We start from the raw sequence: 17506 nt of genomic DNA, 5'->3' as shown, positions 1-17506 counted from the left end.
CCTCAGTGGACCAGGTGTTTGATTGCGTGTCAGGGAGGGATTTACAACAGAAATTCAGAACAAGAAGAAGTGAGACTTCTGCTTTGTGCCTCACTATACTGTAGAGAGCCTGATTTAAATAAGTCACATGTAAAGGAGAGTATACTCAACCTTTTGTTTAGATAAGGTAGGTATCAGAAGAACAAAAAAGTAATTAAGAAACCCTAAAACTGGTATACCTCTAACAACTACTGGGGCATTTTTGTGTACTTAGGACTATGAATGAGGCGCGGCCAAGGTTTAAGTTACAACAACACAATTCTGTGACAGTGACTCAACACAGTTTTTTATGCGCACATATCACTTTGTCTTGACAGCAGAGGATACAGAGTGATAGTCATTGAGTGATCCTTGCTATCGAGTGAAAGCAGAGGTCTGAGGTAGAGGTTAAGACAGAAAAGAGGTGGTGATGAGAGATGGGTGATGGAGCGAGCGTGACAGTGTTAATTACAGCAATGAGAGCATTCTTACCAAGCTGAGCTGGTGTGATTAAGACTGGACGTCAAGGGAAATGCTCCCCATTGATCCACTGCCAGTAGAGACCATCTAGTTTTTCATTACTGCAACCAGTTTGTTAATTAGAAATCAATCTTTCCCCTCTGCTCTATGAACCCCCCCCCCCCCCACAACACTGTGTCAATTTCCTTCCACCCAAACATTCATACCCAAAAGCTATGGAGGCATGTCTGACTTTGACTAATGTCAGTACTTTTTCACTTAGTTGGCCATAATCTGTAATTTTCACGCCAAGAAAGAGCAGGGAGCGGAGAGAAAAATAGTGAGGCACAATATCCTGCCTTCCTTTCCAACTCCCAGGACGTCTTTCACTTCTTTAAAGAATTTGCCAAACTCTAGATTGCTTGAAGATTGAGGACTGAAATCAAATGTACTTGCTGAATAACAATTATCATGTTGTCTTTCAACTACATCTGTGTGCAATTGTGTGATTTTTAGGATCAGTGAGAGACCTGCAGATGTTTTCTGTGGAAAACTAAATGTTACCGAATGGCATGATCCATGGGTCATTCATCTTTAAAGGCTTATTGTTATTTTACATACTTTTACATGAATTTAATAGTTTTGAAAGTTGATCTATTGACGCCATTTATTAATATGTAATGCATTACATTGTACCTAATTTATTTTTAATAAAGTCTCACATTACAGCACATAGTCTCCTAGTCTCCTATGCAGAAGTGCTGTCATGATGAAAACATTGTCTGAGCAGGAAGGAGAGAATAAAGAAGGTGCGGAAGTAATGCTGAAAAGGACGGACAGAGTGGGGATGTAAAGTACACCCCTGTGTAAAGTGACAATTCCATTATTCATATTAGAGCTATTATATCTATGATAGTGGGAGCGTGTTGGGGACTGCTGTCAGTCTGAAACACTGTAGGCAGCTTGAGCCTGAGATTGTGCTGTGTGTATGTGCTCCTATGTGCACATATGCATGTGTGTACAGTAGTAGGCGCTAATAGGCACAGCAGCTCTCTGGTTTTGGAAAAGGGAGATGTGTCCAGATGTGTCCAGATGTTTGTGGACAGGTCCAAACTAGGCTCAGATGTTACCATGTTACAGGCACAGGTAGATGGATTTATTTTTAAGTGTGGCCCCTAGAAGCCATGACTGCCTTACGTTAAAAACTCTCTGATTTGTTAAAAAAAGCCATGCATACTGCATGTCAGAAAAGCTGACTTGTTTTTGGAACACTAACAATAGTTGCTGTCCAACATAAAATGAGAAGCATGTCTTTTACTTTTCACGAGGCTGAAACAGTTCAAAAGTCCAGGTTGATACTCTGATAAAAACTGCAGTTTGAAGTGTCAGCCCATGAGGATGGCTAAGATGAGGGCAGGTGCACCTGGTGCTAACTTACTCACTTATTCTCTTTCATCTCATAGACCTTAGTGAGCCTGGAATATGCAATGTTTGAAATAAAGAGGTGGAAAATCAGCACAAAAAAAGCAGGAGTTTTAAAAATAAATGTAAGTACAATATGAAAATAAAGTATTAACTTTTTAAGGATATTTGATCGCTGTTGGAAATAATTCAATAGAAGCACTGTATGTGCTTTGTTTTCTCCTGTACTGTACACGTGACATCTCTGCAGTGGCTACAAATTCATCTATGATATTGACCACTTGTTTCTTAACATATATGTAAAGTCACTAAATGCCATCAAATGGCCAATTGGCAGTCTGTTAAAATGACTCAAATTGGAAACACCTAATTTCAATGGCATTCTTCTTCAGGAGAATGTTAGCTTTACACAGGAAGTGATTAAAGATTGTGTTGTGCTTTTGATATGTAAAGGACTTCACTAAGAATTAATTACGCAGAGAAGAAAATCTTTTCTTATCAAACCTACTATCTTCCCTCCTTCCTTGGATCAATGACATTGCTTCTTTTATTGAAGTATCAGCACTGGATAAAAACTGCAGTATATGATGACCTGTGGGACAAGTTTCCAAAACATAAGATGGGAGCGTTTTGGTTCTTTAATTTCATAGCACGTGAGCCATTGTGCTACAGACCTCCAACAATCAGGTTTGGGTTGGAATTGGCTAACTGAGATCCCCGCTCCACTTGCCATGTGAAATAACTGCTTTCTTTAGTTCAAAGTGATGTATTGTTTGGTTGTTCAAAATATATGACTTCGTTGGCCAGGTAGTGTCACTTTTGTTGACATGATCTTCCGTCCCTCAGTGTCTGTGGCCTTCTCGGGGGCCTTGTCCAAAGTCTCAAGGCCCTGCTTTGACAGATGCCTTCCGGTCATGGCTCGCTCAGTTGTGAAGCAGTTTGTGGGGGACAGACCAGCTGTGAGAAAGGGGGGGGGGGGGGGGGGGGGGGTGAAGGTCACTTAGGCTAAGTAGGCTGGTGTCCCTGACAGAGACATAGAAGCCAGTGGGGTTATATAGGCTGTGGTTGACAACTAGGCCCTCATTACCTCCTTCCTGTTTCCTATCAGGACAGCTCCCAATGGAGCAGGTGAGAAGGAAAGAGAATTATGCAACAGTGTTGGTCCAGGTCCAATGTCTGGATTCTGTCTGTGCGTACTTTCACAGCTGTCTGTTTGAGTGTGTTTCTGTGAAATTGCATGGGATGTTGAAGTGTCTCTTTACACATGTGGATGGATGTGTTTAGTGTCATTGAGCTTGCCATATATATAAAAAAATGTGTGCGTCTGTGTAACGAGTTGTGGTTTGGTTCTTACCCCGGTTTTTGAGGCTGACTGGGCTTTTAGTGTTTTCCTACATTCCTTTGATTCTGTCTCGAAAGGCAAAGCCGTACACAGTGGCTTTCCTCCGTAACCTGCGTTTAGAATGTAATTGTTTATATTCTCATGTTAAACACCTGGTCTCATTGTGTGTTGTCATGTTCAGAATGGCACTGATAAGTAAAGGAAGATGCTTTGCTTGTCAGGGCTGGATGGCTGAAGCCTTTTCTCTGTCTACAGAACACATGGTGTTGATCATAAGGACAGCTCACTCCCCAGTCCTGGCAGTCACCAAGCGACAGAGGGAAAGAATCATGGTGTTCCTGAACCTTATTACAATGTAACCCTTTACAGCAACCACCAATTATGCATCTTATTCTGAATGATATTCCCTTTAGGCTGACTGCTCTGTAAACCTAATGCTTTATAAGGTGTCTTTCATACGTAATTCAGGATGCTGTTGCTTGCTGCTTTGGGCCTCGGTTCTTTTCTTATCCAGGTGTCTTTTAGACTTATACGTACGGTAGATATTCTTACCCTGTCTCTTCTATCAAGATTTCATCAAGATTGATGAAGACATGGTTCAGATAGCAGAACTGTAGATTATCAAAACCCATTTAGAGTCTCATAGCAGAGATCAGTACTATGATGGGATGGGATTGGCATGCTGTTTGAGGCCTCTGTACAATGAACCAATGAATAATGTTAAAAGCCCAGAGAGATGATTTGCTATCAAAGCCACTCACCGGTAAAGAGAATAGCCTTTGAGTTGTCCCAACGGGATGTGCTTCTTCTGAACATGCAATGTTCAGTTAGGAACTATGAAGAAATGTTCTGTCGTAACTGATTTGGCCTTGTCGATTAGTGGATGTGCCTTCATAATGGGGTGGGACCTTCCTTGTAAATCAAGTGTCGACCTTTTGACACATCACAGAGAATGTGTGCGGAATAATCTAACTTTTATATTACCTGCAGATTATATGCGTATGGTGATATACCCCAGAAATCATAACAAAAGGAAAGAACATTTCCACAAAGCATGAGGATTAAAATACTCTGGAGACTTTCGGAAAATATAAACCGATGCTTCTTTTTGTGTAGAATAACTCACACACCTGTGCTTGTTTGTGCTCAAGCATGTGACACGCACGCTCATATGAATGGAAACAGACACACGCATACATTGCATGGTTTGAGAGCCGCACAATGAAGTGTGATTCTGAAGCAGATTATGTGTGAGGAACAGGATGTTTGTGACAGAACTGCCTCTTCACTCCTGTTTTTCTCCACGGCTGTTGCAGGGGTGAAGCCAAGTTAGGCAGGCAGTAAGGCTTCGACTCCCCTCCTTGGTAAACAGTGGAGAACCTCATCAAATTGGACCAACAACAAGAATAGGCTGCACATTATGATCTCTGGCAGTGATCATGAGAGGAACGGTAAACTGGTCCCCAGAGATGAATTGATGCAAAAACATTTTTTAGAGATGTTGCAGTTAAGCAGACCTGTAGATGCTCAGTGGCTGATAGGTTGTCTGTGATCTAGTGTCAGCAGCAGATGGCAGTGCCAGCAGGCCAGGATGGTGCCAGAAGGTTACGCAATGGAATGATGCCTCTAAGACCTGACTAGAACACCACATGACACATATATGTGCAGAAACACACTTCCCACACAATCTTTTGAAACTGTAGAGAGACATTCATACTTGCAGTTTCTCTGCAGCTGCCTGTACTTTAAAGGGACTGTCTTTCCCTTCTTTCTATCGGAGGACGTAACGGCCTATTCTTCAAGGTGTCAAGCTCAGGTGACTGATGGTTTGGACCATTTCAGGAAGCTCAGAGTGAAGTGGCACCCCGAGACTGGCATGGCCACGGAAACAGATGGAACTATAGCTTCCCCATGGTCTGGTCTCCATTTCCTGGTCCTCTCTGCGGCACGTGCGTGTCTGCCAGTGGGATATGGGTCAGATGGTCGGCTATCTTTATCCAGATTGTTGCCAGGAAAATCTCCATCCATTTGGAAACAAAAAGGGTGTCCTTGTAAAAAAAACGGGGATTTCATTGATAATACTTTCCGTTACAGCATCCCTTGCAGTTCAAGTAATTTGACTCACTATGTGGCTCGTTCTACCGTATGCTGTAATCATGCAACATTGCAGACTATGCTTGTTTTGTTTGTGAGTGCTAAGTGAGTGCGAAGTGAGTGCTACCAAATCCAATCTTGTCAGAACCTCTTTGTGTAGCAGCCATGTCTTTTCAGTCTTGGGGACTTTCCAAATGTTTTCTGAGACTTGTTTTAGTAAAGTAAAGGTTATGAATGTGGGTGTGGTGAAAACTGGCAGGTGTGTTTGTACACAAAGAGCAGAAAGGAGCTGTTCAGGCCATGCCAACCATACAGGGACTTAAAATGCAAGTTGTCTAAATCAGGTCTTCCCTCATAGCTCCCAGACTTCCTGTCCAGCTCCAGCCTAGTCCCTCGTCATGCTATTTTTTAAGAATGAGCTCATGCCGCTAAGCATTGCCAACCACAGTGCCGACCATGCTTTGCTGTACCTGAAGCGAGACATTACCAATGCCTTTAGGATACCACTGGGCCCTATTTTTCAAGTCCCTAATTAGATTGCTTACCCAGCACACAGTGCGCAACACTTTGGTCTTTTTTTTCACTGTTTAATAGATCTGCTTCTTGTTTGAGCCAAAACCATCTATCAATCATGGCTGATCCTTCACTGCGTGTACTAGAAAGAAAGAAACAAACAACCAGGGTAAAAAAATGATTCTCTGTCTACCTCAGGTGCATTCATTTCTACAGGCAACAGCATACCTCTTTGGGACTAGTGTAAAACCGTACTATAGTATCTTATAAAATGTTAAACATCTATTCCCTAACCTCCTATAGTACCTTGTTTGTCTCATATCGAGGATGCTTTTACAGCATTCAAGGTGAGGTGATCCACTCTGGTAATAGCAGGAATCCTGATTGACAGGTGGTAAGAAGAAGTTTGGAAATCCGAGCTGAAATATTAATCAAACAAATTCAAATGAGTTTGGGGGACAAAAAAAGTAGCATGCCGTTCTGCTCATTGATAAAGCTGGATGGAAAACCTTTCTAATTTGCCAGCAATTATTTACATCACATTTACATTTGCTCAATAGATTGTCACGGAAGATTGATTTCCCATCACTGATTAGTCGTCACCGTGTATATTCACTGTGTGTCTGCATAAGCAAAAGAGTGTGTGTTTTGTTGGCTTGTGTGGTGGGCTGGTACTTTGTGCCTTAATATCACTCCTGGTGGATCCAAGGAAGTGAAGAAAGCCCAAAGCCCATCAATAGTTGAGTAGGAGCACGGTTGTGTGTGTCTGTAATGAGGCATACCACATCGCATCATCAATATTACATGTCGACTGAGGGCCAAGGGAGGTGCTCTGTGGTGTGTTCAAGTATAAAGTATGAGCGTGTGCATGTGCAAGTGAAATGTGTGTTTTTTTCTAACCTAGGTGAACTTGCAACTACTGACACCAGACTTGTCCAGGAGCATGTCGATGTTCTGATGTGGAGTTGAAGGGAGGAAGGGATCCAGAGCAAAGGGTACCTGTAGGTCAGCCGAGATGCACCTTACTGCTAGAGAGTGCTCTGGCTCCTCAACGTATCACAAACAGCTGCAAACTGCACATTTTACTCTGCCACCACCCAATACTAACCTGGCAATCAAAATAGACAGAGTTAACATATTATGATATTAGATATTTTCACTAAATTAAAGTTGGCTGCATTTGTGCATGTACTTGATTCACAAACCAGAGAGTGCATTATATCCAGAATACCTCATTCCAGAGACACATACAGTTATTGTTAGTCAAAGCCTCCTGTTACTTGAAGAGTTTTATGTATGTCCTTATCTAAAAATCATGTTTCAATGTAAAGCTATTGGCCTCTTGTAAGTCTTATTGAGGAAAAGGCTCAAATTCAGTCCAGGTGTTTGGAGGAACACCTGGTGGTGTTTACACGTGAACAGATTATACACAGGTGCACACACAGTGTGTGTACGCATATGCTCACACACACAGAGAACCTGCTAATGTGTTGGATGAGAGCGTTGGTAATAAAGTTCACCCCCGTTCCCTCCTCGTGGCTTCTCATCCCCTCAGCCAAGTGAACAGTACTCAGAAATGAAGTATGGACAAGAATTTTAAAGGCTACCATCAAAGGCCGCCAGCCTCCTCCTTTAGATCTGTGTGTGTGTGTGTGTGTTTTTGTGTGTGTATGTGTGTGTGAAGTACCCCCACAGGTGATTGGATCTGATCTTATCTGATCTCATCTCATCTGATTGGCTCATCTGTCTGTTGCGTTCGGCAAGCGAGGGAGAGAGGGGTGTTAGAGGCCTGTCTAAATAATTTAGATCTTGCATTTGTATTGATCAGGTAGCGCCGCTCTCCGTGAGCCACTCCACTACGACTACTCTCTCCATTCCTCTTCGCCCCTGTTCTTGTTTTTTGATTGTAACCTTGTGCCCTTAGCTTTGCCTCCCCTCCACGCTTTCTTCCCCCAACTCCCACATCAAACAGAGTGCAGGAAAACTGCTCCGAGGGAGCAGAAAATGCAGGAGAAGGGAGAAGATGCGGGGGAAATGCAGGAGAGAGCATTTTTACCATGATTCCTCATACGGGAGTGAGGCTGAGGGAAAGAGGCTTGGAGAGAGGTGTAAGCGGTGGATAAAGAGAGAAATACCATGGTGGAGGCAGAAAAATATCTTTTGTGTGTGTGTATGTGTGTGTGTAGCTCATATGCAAGTGTCTGCGGAGAGTAATGGAGTGTGTGCAACCTTGCAGCTGAGTGGAAATGCAGAAATGAGAGTAATGTGTGTATGGAAGCTGGTGAAGCCTGGTCCAACTTACTACATTAAATCCAGTCCATTACTCCATTACTACTGTATCATGCCATGGCCTTGGATCAATACGACATCATGCAAACACTGATAACCTGGGTCACCTCACTGTGGAATGGATTTGTTGAATAGGTAATGTATTCACTTCAGGGAAGCAGAAATCGCATAAAAGAGGAGCACATGTATGCCCAGCATGAGCATGATAATTGCTTGTTTGAATGGAAAGGCCTTTTCTCTGCATTCTGTTGGTATTGCAGTGTTAGAGGTGCACTGGGGAACATGGATTGAATATGATAATGTATCGGTTGCCAAGCAAAATATCTCTTTCTCACAATACAGCTTCTTGTGCACGCTTCTCATGCTGGGACACTATTGCAGTGCACACAGCTGATAACAAAAGGAATAGATCACGTGTTGCTCTCACAGAGCCATTCATACAAAAGAGAAATATTTGCAAATAATTAAGAATTTATATTAATATTAATTCAGTTGTAGAATATTTTGTATTCACCAAAGTCAACTGCAAACAGCTCCTCCTTTTGATTGGTTGACATTTAGATTTAGGTTGACTTACAATTTACAATAGTAAGTCAACTGAGAGTTCAATTAGCTCCTGTTTACCCTGTTCAACAGGTCTCATTTTGCTTGGATCACATGGCCTAAGTGGGCAGTTTTAAGATATTCAGAGAGAGCCGCCTGAACGAATATGTAATTTACGCAACGATTTGTGGCGCAACGAGCATGTTAAATACAGCATTAGCGCTATATAGCCGGATTTCTGTGTAAGAACCGCGTCAGGAGAAGTAATAACGAGAGCTGTGGGATGAATTATTGAGGATTTGATATGGAGGAGAGACGGGCGGGGAGAGATGGGCTGAACTGTGCACTTATGACAGGGTGTAGCACATCCAATATACACCGACGCATGCAGAACACACACATTCAAACACACAAATGCTGGGCGCCTTGTGTGAGGACGTGTTAATGGAGTCGCCGAGACAGACAGACAGGCAGGAAGACTGGGCCACACAGGAGTCTGCTCTGCCCAGATTCCCACACTGAAACACACCAAGCCCAGAAGAAAGAACGCCCCGAGACCAAACCGACATGTTGCTATTCTTACGAAAAACACGCCAACGCCGCGGGTGTCTCCTCCATTTTTCTCATCCACTTTTCCCCCCAAAAGCAAGGGGGGGGGGGGGGGGGGGGGGTTCCAGGATCAGGAAATAACAATGCCTTCATCTTTCCCCACTGGAAAGGATTGTTTTCCTCAAAGTGCAAAAGCGTATTTTTGTGGGAGTGTGTTCTCCTTTTCTCCTTTGAGCCGCAGTCTGTTCCCCTGTGCTCTGATCTGTCTGGCTGGAAGGAGTCCAGTGGCTGAGCTCTTTTCCTCCAGTGATGTAGCTGGCTCTGTGGTCCCGTCACTCAGGGCCTTTGTTTACTGGGTAGATCAATAGTTAACTTGCCGCTGGATACACTAAGCTGTAGATCTGTACAGCTGGATAATAGACCTCTGGCAGTTTTCTACTCTGCTGCTGTTTGTGATGACCTGTGATAAATGGAGACTTAGGCTATCAAGGTTACAGCCGATTAGCTCACCAGTCTCTTCTAATATGGTTGTCAACAGGCTTTGATTAAAGCACAGTGATCTGTTCAGGATGAGTTAGTTTACATTCTTGAGCTGATGGCCATGAGACAAACAGTGAGGTTTTTGCATTGCTTTTTGTTCAATTACTTGAAAGTGACTCAAACCTCCATTTAGCCGGCTCCAGTGTGTTTTTGTGTGGGTGTGTGTGGGCGTGTGTGACGTTGTTGCTTCAACACCTGCTTGCACATTTGTGCGCTCTCCTCTGCTCCTGCAGGGCGTTTGGTCTCATTGGCCTGCCAGTAAATGCTCGCTTTACATTTTCATTTGTTAACACCTGATCTCTGTGCTCATTAGCAGCAGTATGTCAGGGAGCTGTAGTGTGTATTCACTTCCAGACTTCCTGTCCACACGAATGTTCATCACACCAACTAATTATCTGCGTAGCTCGCAAACGAAGTGTGAACATAACTTTGTACTTGCGATCTCTGACACCTTATCAGCAATTAAATTACAGTTTATCTCACTGTCCTCTTTTGAGTTATCAATAAAAGGTCTCTAAAAGATGTGAGGATAGTGTATTATATTTCATAATTTACATTTGTAAAACAATTGCTTTATGGCGTAACCAACTGTATGTGTAATAACAGTAACATTGCAGCTTGACGTTAACACCAATGTTTAATGTTTTCCTTTTTTCTGTCTCTTCAGTAACCATCTCTACCAGTGTATCTTTTGATGGTCTGCTGGTGACTGGCCTCTACACCTCCACGCCAGTCCAGTCGGCTCCCATTCCTGCTCCAGCGGCCTTTGGCTTCGGTAAGTCTTCTTAAGATATCACTGTAGGCTTTTTAGAGTGCTTTCCCCCACCCATGCTCTTTGTGCCAATACAAACCCCTCTTTAAATGCTCAACTTAGTTTTTGCATTTTAGCACAAACGACAAACTCTGAGATAATGTAAATAGCATCTTAGTGCCGAGATTGTGGAGTATCACTGTGAGCGCGACCCAGCTCAGTTATCCACATCCGTGTCCAGAATGAGCAAAAGACCACTTCCCCTCTCCTGTTGTGACAGGCCGTGATGGATGAGGAGTGGGGATGATGTAACCATGGTTTCGGCCAGATGCGTTTTCATTGATGCTTGAGGGAAGAAAAACAGAAACGTGAATATGAGATGAGGAAAGGACATTGGAGAACAAATCAGCAAAAGTATGTGAGCCCTCTGAGAGACAAAACCAAACTTCAAATAACAAAGGAGAGAATATTAATGATCATTAGGTCAGCTGGTCAGATGTTGAGTTGAAGAAAAGGTGCAGTGGTCCAGTTGCATTGCATTTGGATTACGTACTGTATCAGTACAATAGTAAGAATTTGGAAAACAATTAGGGAATTGAGGACTATTTAGTGCTATTGTTATTTTTCTCAACATGATCAGTATTTTGTCTTTGCATCACCTGCATGCATAGCTGTGTGTTATCTCAAAAGTTAAATTTACACCTTACAGTACAGTACAATGAGGATTTTTGGACTCTGATGAAGAGCGTGCGGATGGAGTCCCTGTGTGCAGGGGTGGGGGCCTCTCTCGGGTGATGGATCGGCCGTAAAGAACTCCTGTGAGAACAGGGCTACTGGCCCAGAACTGCTGCCCAGCGGGCTCACTTATCCTGACTAACTCCACTGTTCTTCAGACGCTGACTTCACCCTGGCCAGAGCAGCTCTTCTCTCTGGGCAGCCCTGCTTACTGGGGAGGCATCCAAGCAAGGATTGCGTCACCTTTGCTACACTCTCATTCATTTGAAAAGTTTCAAAGAGAAGGGGACTGCACACACTGATGGGCAGCAGCTTACAGTTTCACGAGCTGCTGCCCATCAGTGTGTGCAGTCCATGTTGTATGTTTTTAAATAAGTCTGCAAAGCCTTCCGTTACAGTATGTGTAATCTGCTGAGCCGCGATGCCGTCCAGGTTTCACAGCGTCAGTTAGTCCTCAGCCGAAGAGCTCGCTGCGCTGTGTCTCTCTGCTCTGATTCTGCTGCATCCTCTCCCAGTGTGGGCTGCAGGGCTCAATGGAGCGTCACAGAATCAATGTTGTCATAAAGGCGAAACAGTGGGGTGATTCATTAGTGCCAGCAAAGTCCTCTTCTTAGCACCCATGATGGGACTGCTGTCTCAATTACAGTTTTACTTTTCCTTTACTTTATCTCTCTGCACGGTCTCTTCAAGGTAGATGGTATTTCCTTAAGCTACCCTACGCAGCCTGGCTGGTTCTGCACACCATGGTCCATGGCAGGGTGTCACACCTGTGGAGAGAAGGATTCTTCAGCCTTGGGAGGGCTGAGGAATGATGCTCACAGAGAGGGAGAGTAAAAGAGCTTCATTAATGAGCTCATGGAAACCCGGCTATGCTGTGCATAAGAGAGCCAAAGCAAAATGCTTTGAAGATAATGTAGTGGAACAACAATGGAACGAGACACTGCTTGATGTCCATTGGTGTTGTGACGAATATAAAAAAGATCTGTGAGGACAAGAGGGTCATGTAACTCCATAAGGGAGTTTCACGAGCCCAGTGTTTAGTGTAGAGGGCCTTACATAGGGTGCGGCTCTAATCCCCTTCTTATTGGAGGCATGTAGGGGACACAGCTACACATGGACATATACACACAGGGAATTAAAAAAAAAGAGATACTCATCTCTTCTAACTCAAAAGCACATACACACACTCCAGCTGCATAAAGCTGCTAGAGCAGCGGCTGGTTGGGGTAACATGTGGATGACAGATGTGTCAGTGCGGGAACCAACATGAACTCCAGCAGGGGAAATACCTCACTGCACCGCCACCACAGGATCTCGCACACAGGGAGAAGATTAGTGGTAAATCGAGATTGCCGAATGTCGTTGAGTATTGAAATCACAGGATAATGCTTAGCAAGAAGAGCGGGAAGACTTTTAAGTTTGTAGATCTTTTATTTCTGCTGAGTTGACGTCAGTGTAGAGAAAGACAAAGACGGACATATCGTGAACATAAATGGTATGAAAAATGAAGAATAAACAGGTAAAGGCAGGGCACAGAGGAGACAGAGAGGTTAGTGTTTGCACACTCTTTGTGGGGATGTCTAGTGGTTGGTGTGGTCAGAGCTATTGCAGACAGGACGACTGCACGCCGGCCTCCAAAGAGAGAATTCCCCACGGCCTTCCGTTTCACCCTTCATTGCTTTTTACAGAAAACTCATAAAACCGGTGCATGACCACACCGCATGCAAATGCACATGCTCTATCACTGTTCCCCCTCTTTCTTTGTCTTTTGTTTTCTTCTGTTTTTGGTCTGCCCCATGCACTAATGTAGATATCTTCACATGTACACAGACACACACAGACACCACGACATTGAGACAGGGAAGTGAGCATTTTATTGGCTTCCACTCCCTCTGAATAACAATACACTTTACACTACATTAGTAATAAAAATGTGAAGCTTTGAGGGACAGACTTTTTACTGCGTCGCCAGAACACCCACACATTGTCGAGTTAACCAAAGTGTAATGGAGCAATTAGGGTGGTTATCAGTGTAGTCGAAGGAATGCCGTATCTTTGGCTTCTGGGCTGAGCTGTGGCTCCGGTTGCTCAAGGCTCATTCCTCCACTACCTAAAGGCTGGGGATCCCCCACTAGCCGCCGGGTGGCTAACCACAAACCTTTATGATGCTGTAATTGCTTTGCTATGGCTAGTGCAAAATCAGACAAACTGGAGCTAAAAACAATGTTATGTTTGGGAGCCAGGCCCACTTTAGAGAGGCAGAACACAGGAGTGTAAATTCAGTGTGGTTTTTTATAAATCTGACCTTAAGGGGCCCAATGAACCAGTCTGGCTGGGGCACAGTCACAACAATTATTCTGTTTCAAAGTGTGAGGCGCTGGCGGGAAAGGACAAACACGTCATTGTGGGATTCACTCAGTCACAATATACAGTTAATGCGTGAGGTAGAGTGTGTAAGGTGATTCATTTCATTACATTGTCTAGCATAGTTTGACAACCTAATTGCTCACCAGAGACCTTTGCAACATGTTTTAGACTCCGCGTGTGTGTGTGTGTGTGTATGTAACATGCGCAAGGGGATGTATATACACATTGCCAGAAAAGGAACATGAGTCTGAACTGACTCAGCTGCTGGAGATTTCCAACTTCTGCTTCGTGTTTTTCCCTCCTTTGACTTTTATTCCATTAAGAGCACTTTCTTTCCATTCCGGCCTCTAGCCTTTCTGCCAGGAACTCACACAGATTTCAAACTTTTTATGATGAACACAATGACTTTTGTAAGATGTCATAATAATTTTGATTTATTTGGTTGGGGTTTAAAAAAAGAACAGTTTGCTGTTGTATGTCGCACAGCAAAAATGAGGTGACGTATTGGACTCCACAGGCCGGGGGCCTGTATGGAAAGAATTGTCACATGTGGTCTGATTTGTATTGCTCCCTTAATGGCAAAACGTTTCCCATCACATCATTATCCATTCAAACACTAAGGCAGTACAAGTATTCATTCTTAATGTCTCCAGATATTTTATAATTACGATGATGGGGAAAAGGCACTTAAAGGAAGGAGAGAGCTTTGAAAATGGACAGGAGAGGGAAATGGATGGGCGACAATGCCAACATGGGGCTAACAAAGTGTTTGAGATTAATTTAGGGAATGAGTGTGAGTTGTGAGTGAGAAGAGAAAATTGGAGAAAGTGTGAATGAAAAATGGCAAAGCGGGACCAATGAAAAGGAGACAGTATGTGAATAATATAAGGAGGGGGAAGGAGGGAGAGACGATGAGAAGATGGCGTTCCATCACTCCCTCTGATGAAGTCGCTGATTGGTGTTGCTGTGCCAATGCTGAGCTGCTGAGAAACTGGTCATTGATGGATGGCTCGTTTGCCGGGTGATGTTTATTTTGTCGTTAATTTGCATATTTGTATGTATTTGCGGGTGGTTGGCTTCTGCTAGCAAGGATCAGTCCCCATCTCAATATGATGGATCTGGCTGTCTGACAAAATGGACAGCTTAGTGACAGGGACATCCAGCCGACACTCCGTCCCCATGACGGATGGGCTCATGCTAACACACAGCACGATTAGAGATGAAATCCTGCTGCACCTTGACCTGTGGAGGAGGGGCCAGAGAGGGCGCCGCCAAAAGTGTAATCACACCATACACATATTTAACAGGACTCATGCAGAAATAGAAAACATATGGAAATACAACACACAATCACGAATGATCTTTCCTTCTCATCGTGCACAATTATGCATTCAAATCCTGATAGCCACACACTCATCCATCTCAAGGCTGAAGGTCGGCTGTCTGTGCCCCGCTGCCACTGAGCCAGACTGAATGTCAGTCAGAATGTCAGACTACGAGAGATGGCAGCTCATCATGTCAGTATTTACAGAGACACACTCACAGGTGTGATTCCTGCTGAACAAAGCCTTGCTTTGGAAGCAACAACGGTCCCGGGGGAGCACAAGTGTGCTTCCGCATACCTCTTCCATCAATGGCATGGGGAGAAAAAAACTGAGCTGGAGATACTGTGTAGGGAGAGATGGAGGATAAAGAGGAATGATATAGAGAAAGGGTGGTGCTAGGAGGAGGGAAGGGGTTCCCATGGGGAGAGAAGCTGTCAGTCCCTCGGAGACTTCAAACGCACTGAAGCCCTGTGATCAACCTGCTCCCTGGCTCGTTGCTGACAGCTCCCTGACTGCGCCGCTTAGACTCCTTCATGCACGCACACATATACACACATATACACACAGATACACAGAGACACACACTTGCTACCATAAGAGCGCTCACACTCGCTGATTTATCCACTCATTCCACAACACATTCAAATTCCATTGACATACACGCAATCATGCCGATTCTCTCATGTAAGATGCACTTCCGTGACGCATTTGCTCTGACATCCAGCCTTGTAATAACCTTGGACACTCCCAAAGTTCCCCTCTTGCCACTCTGTCAAGGACATTGCACTGTCCCAAACTGTTGCTCCGGATCTGTGGGCTGAACAGAGGCAAGGTGATGCTGGCGGTGATGATGTTGATAATGATGATGATGACTTATCTAAGCCATTACTCCTTCTCTGCTCAGAGCTAAAGGCACCCACAGGCAGATCCCTCCTGATGATGAATTCATTAGTACAGAAGATGAAATGAGTTGTCGGGGGCAGGGTTATGGATGGGAGGTGATTTGTGTTCTCTGCGGCACGGTGTTAGATCAGGCTGGAGATCGGCTGGGTCGGCTCGCTGTAAATCTCACTGCTTTGCTGGCACTGGGCTTTCCCACTATTCACGCCCAGATTGAGCCTCTGTTCTGTAACCTCACACTGTCCGGCAAGTCCTCCCCCACCAATCTCACAATGCCTCGGAGCTGCTAACAGGTGGCTAAGCATTTGGGTGCTCTCAGAGTCCAGAGGAATGCTTGGGTGATTATGCATCACAAGTTATGTAGCTTCTTTCCACGCACAAAGCCTCTTGAGAGGCGAAAAGCAACCGCAATTTGAAAAGAATTCAAACAGAATACCACATAATCCATTATTAATTTAAGGTGAACCCACAGCAGACTGTGGACGAGTGCATTTGTGTTTGCCATACATCCCAACTGTGCAGGTCTTGTGTCTCAGGTGTGATGGTACAGTAGACCTTCTGGAGCACTACTGCTGGGAATTACTGGTTAACTAAGTGCCCGCTAGCTCTCTTGGAAAACATCGTCCCTTCTTTGAACTCCCATGGCTTCACTAGGTGTGCTTACGTTTGTATGTGGTATTCAGTATGTGTGCCTATGCTCATGCATATGTGCATCTATTTGTGTCGGTGAGTGTGTGTGTGTGTGTGTGTGTGTGTGTGTGTGTGTGTGTGTGTTTATATTTGCTTTTTGTGGGAGCTCACATGTATTTGTATGTACATGCTGAGCATTTGAGTGCTTTTTCCTTTCTTCGCTGTATTTGCTGCATCCAAATGTATGGTAAGAAAGGTCCAGGGTGACCAGGAGAGTAGAAAAAGCGGAAGGCAGGAGCTGGACTGACTGATAGAGATTTCAAAGTGTTGTGTGAGATGTTGGCCAGTTTTTTTTTTTTTTAAATATCATTTTATTTTTTTATCCTGCAGGAGAGAGCAGCAGGCGTAGGCTGTTCCTCCCATGTGTGGTCTCTCTTGAGCAGAGCAATGTTATTTTCTGCCATGCAGAGAGGTTGGTTACATGCCAGAGAGAACGAGAGAGGAGAGAGAAATAAAGATAGAATAAAGACAGAAGGAGCTTTGACTAGAAGACTGCTCAGTTTGACACATTTCTGTGAACACTAGTGGGTTTGCATCATTTCAACAAAGAGGCAAGCTGACTTTGAAATGTATCTTTGTTGGGTTGTGATGTAAAACTCCTTATACTCTATACCTCCACATGCACCTTGCAAGTGTGTGGGCATCTGTGGGTTTCGTGTGCAAACTGCAAGAAAGTGATATTACAAAGCCTTCTCCACAAAGTGCATACCATCCAGGCTGCACTCTGAGGTCTATTCATTTTTAAAGTTCCCTTGCAGAGAGTATTAGAAAAAAGTGGAAGTGCTCTCTCTGACTCTGTGAGACGAGGAAGCTTAGTGGTTCCTCCGGTTTCTCCCTGTAGGTTCCTGCCTGGATCTGTACCTACACCCTCTAAAAGCCTCAGAGAAGAACAGGAATGCTCCACCGCCTCACCCATTTTTGTACATTACATACAAGTTATCTGTGAACAACTCACCCAGATCCAATCTG

General features: G+C 44.1%; 1 protein-coding gene across 1 annotated transcript in view; it reads left to right on the top strand.

Annotated features, from left to right (window-relative positions):
• Positions 1–17506, top strand: part of reln (reelin) — a gene marked incomplete at its 5' end in the record, with an annotated part of 88407 nt that overhangs the window by 7832 nt on the left and 63069 nt on the right. Inside the window, one exon of the mRNA XM_079162364.1 lies at positions 10437–10544. Within this exon, the coding sequence (XP_079018490.1) occupies positions 10437–10544 (108 nt within the window). The remainder of the gene's footprint in view (positions 1–10436; positions 10545–17506) is intronic.

This window comes from Pholis gunnellus, assembly GCF_910591455.1.
Source record: "Pholis gunnellus genome assembly, chromosome: 7".
Lineage (NCBI taxonomy): Eukaryota > Metazoa > Chordata > Actinopteri > Perciformes > Pholidae > Pholis > Pholis gunnellus.
The sequence above is the reverse complement of the archived record's forward strand: the minus strand, read 5'-3'. Positions and strand labels throughout refer to the sequence as shown.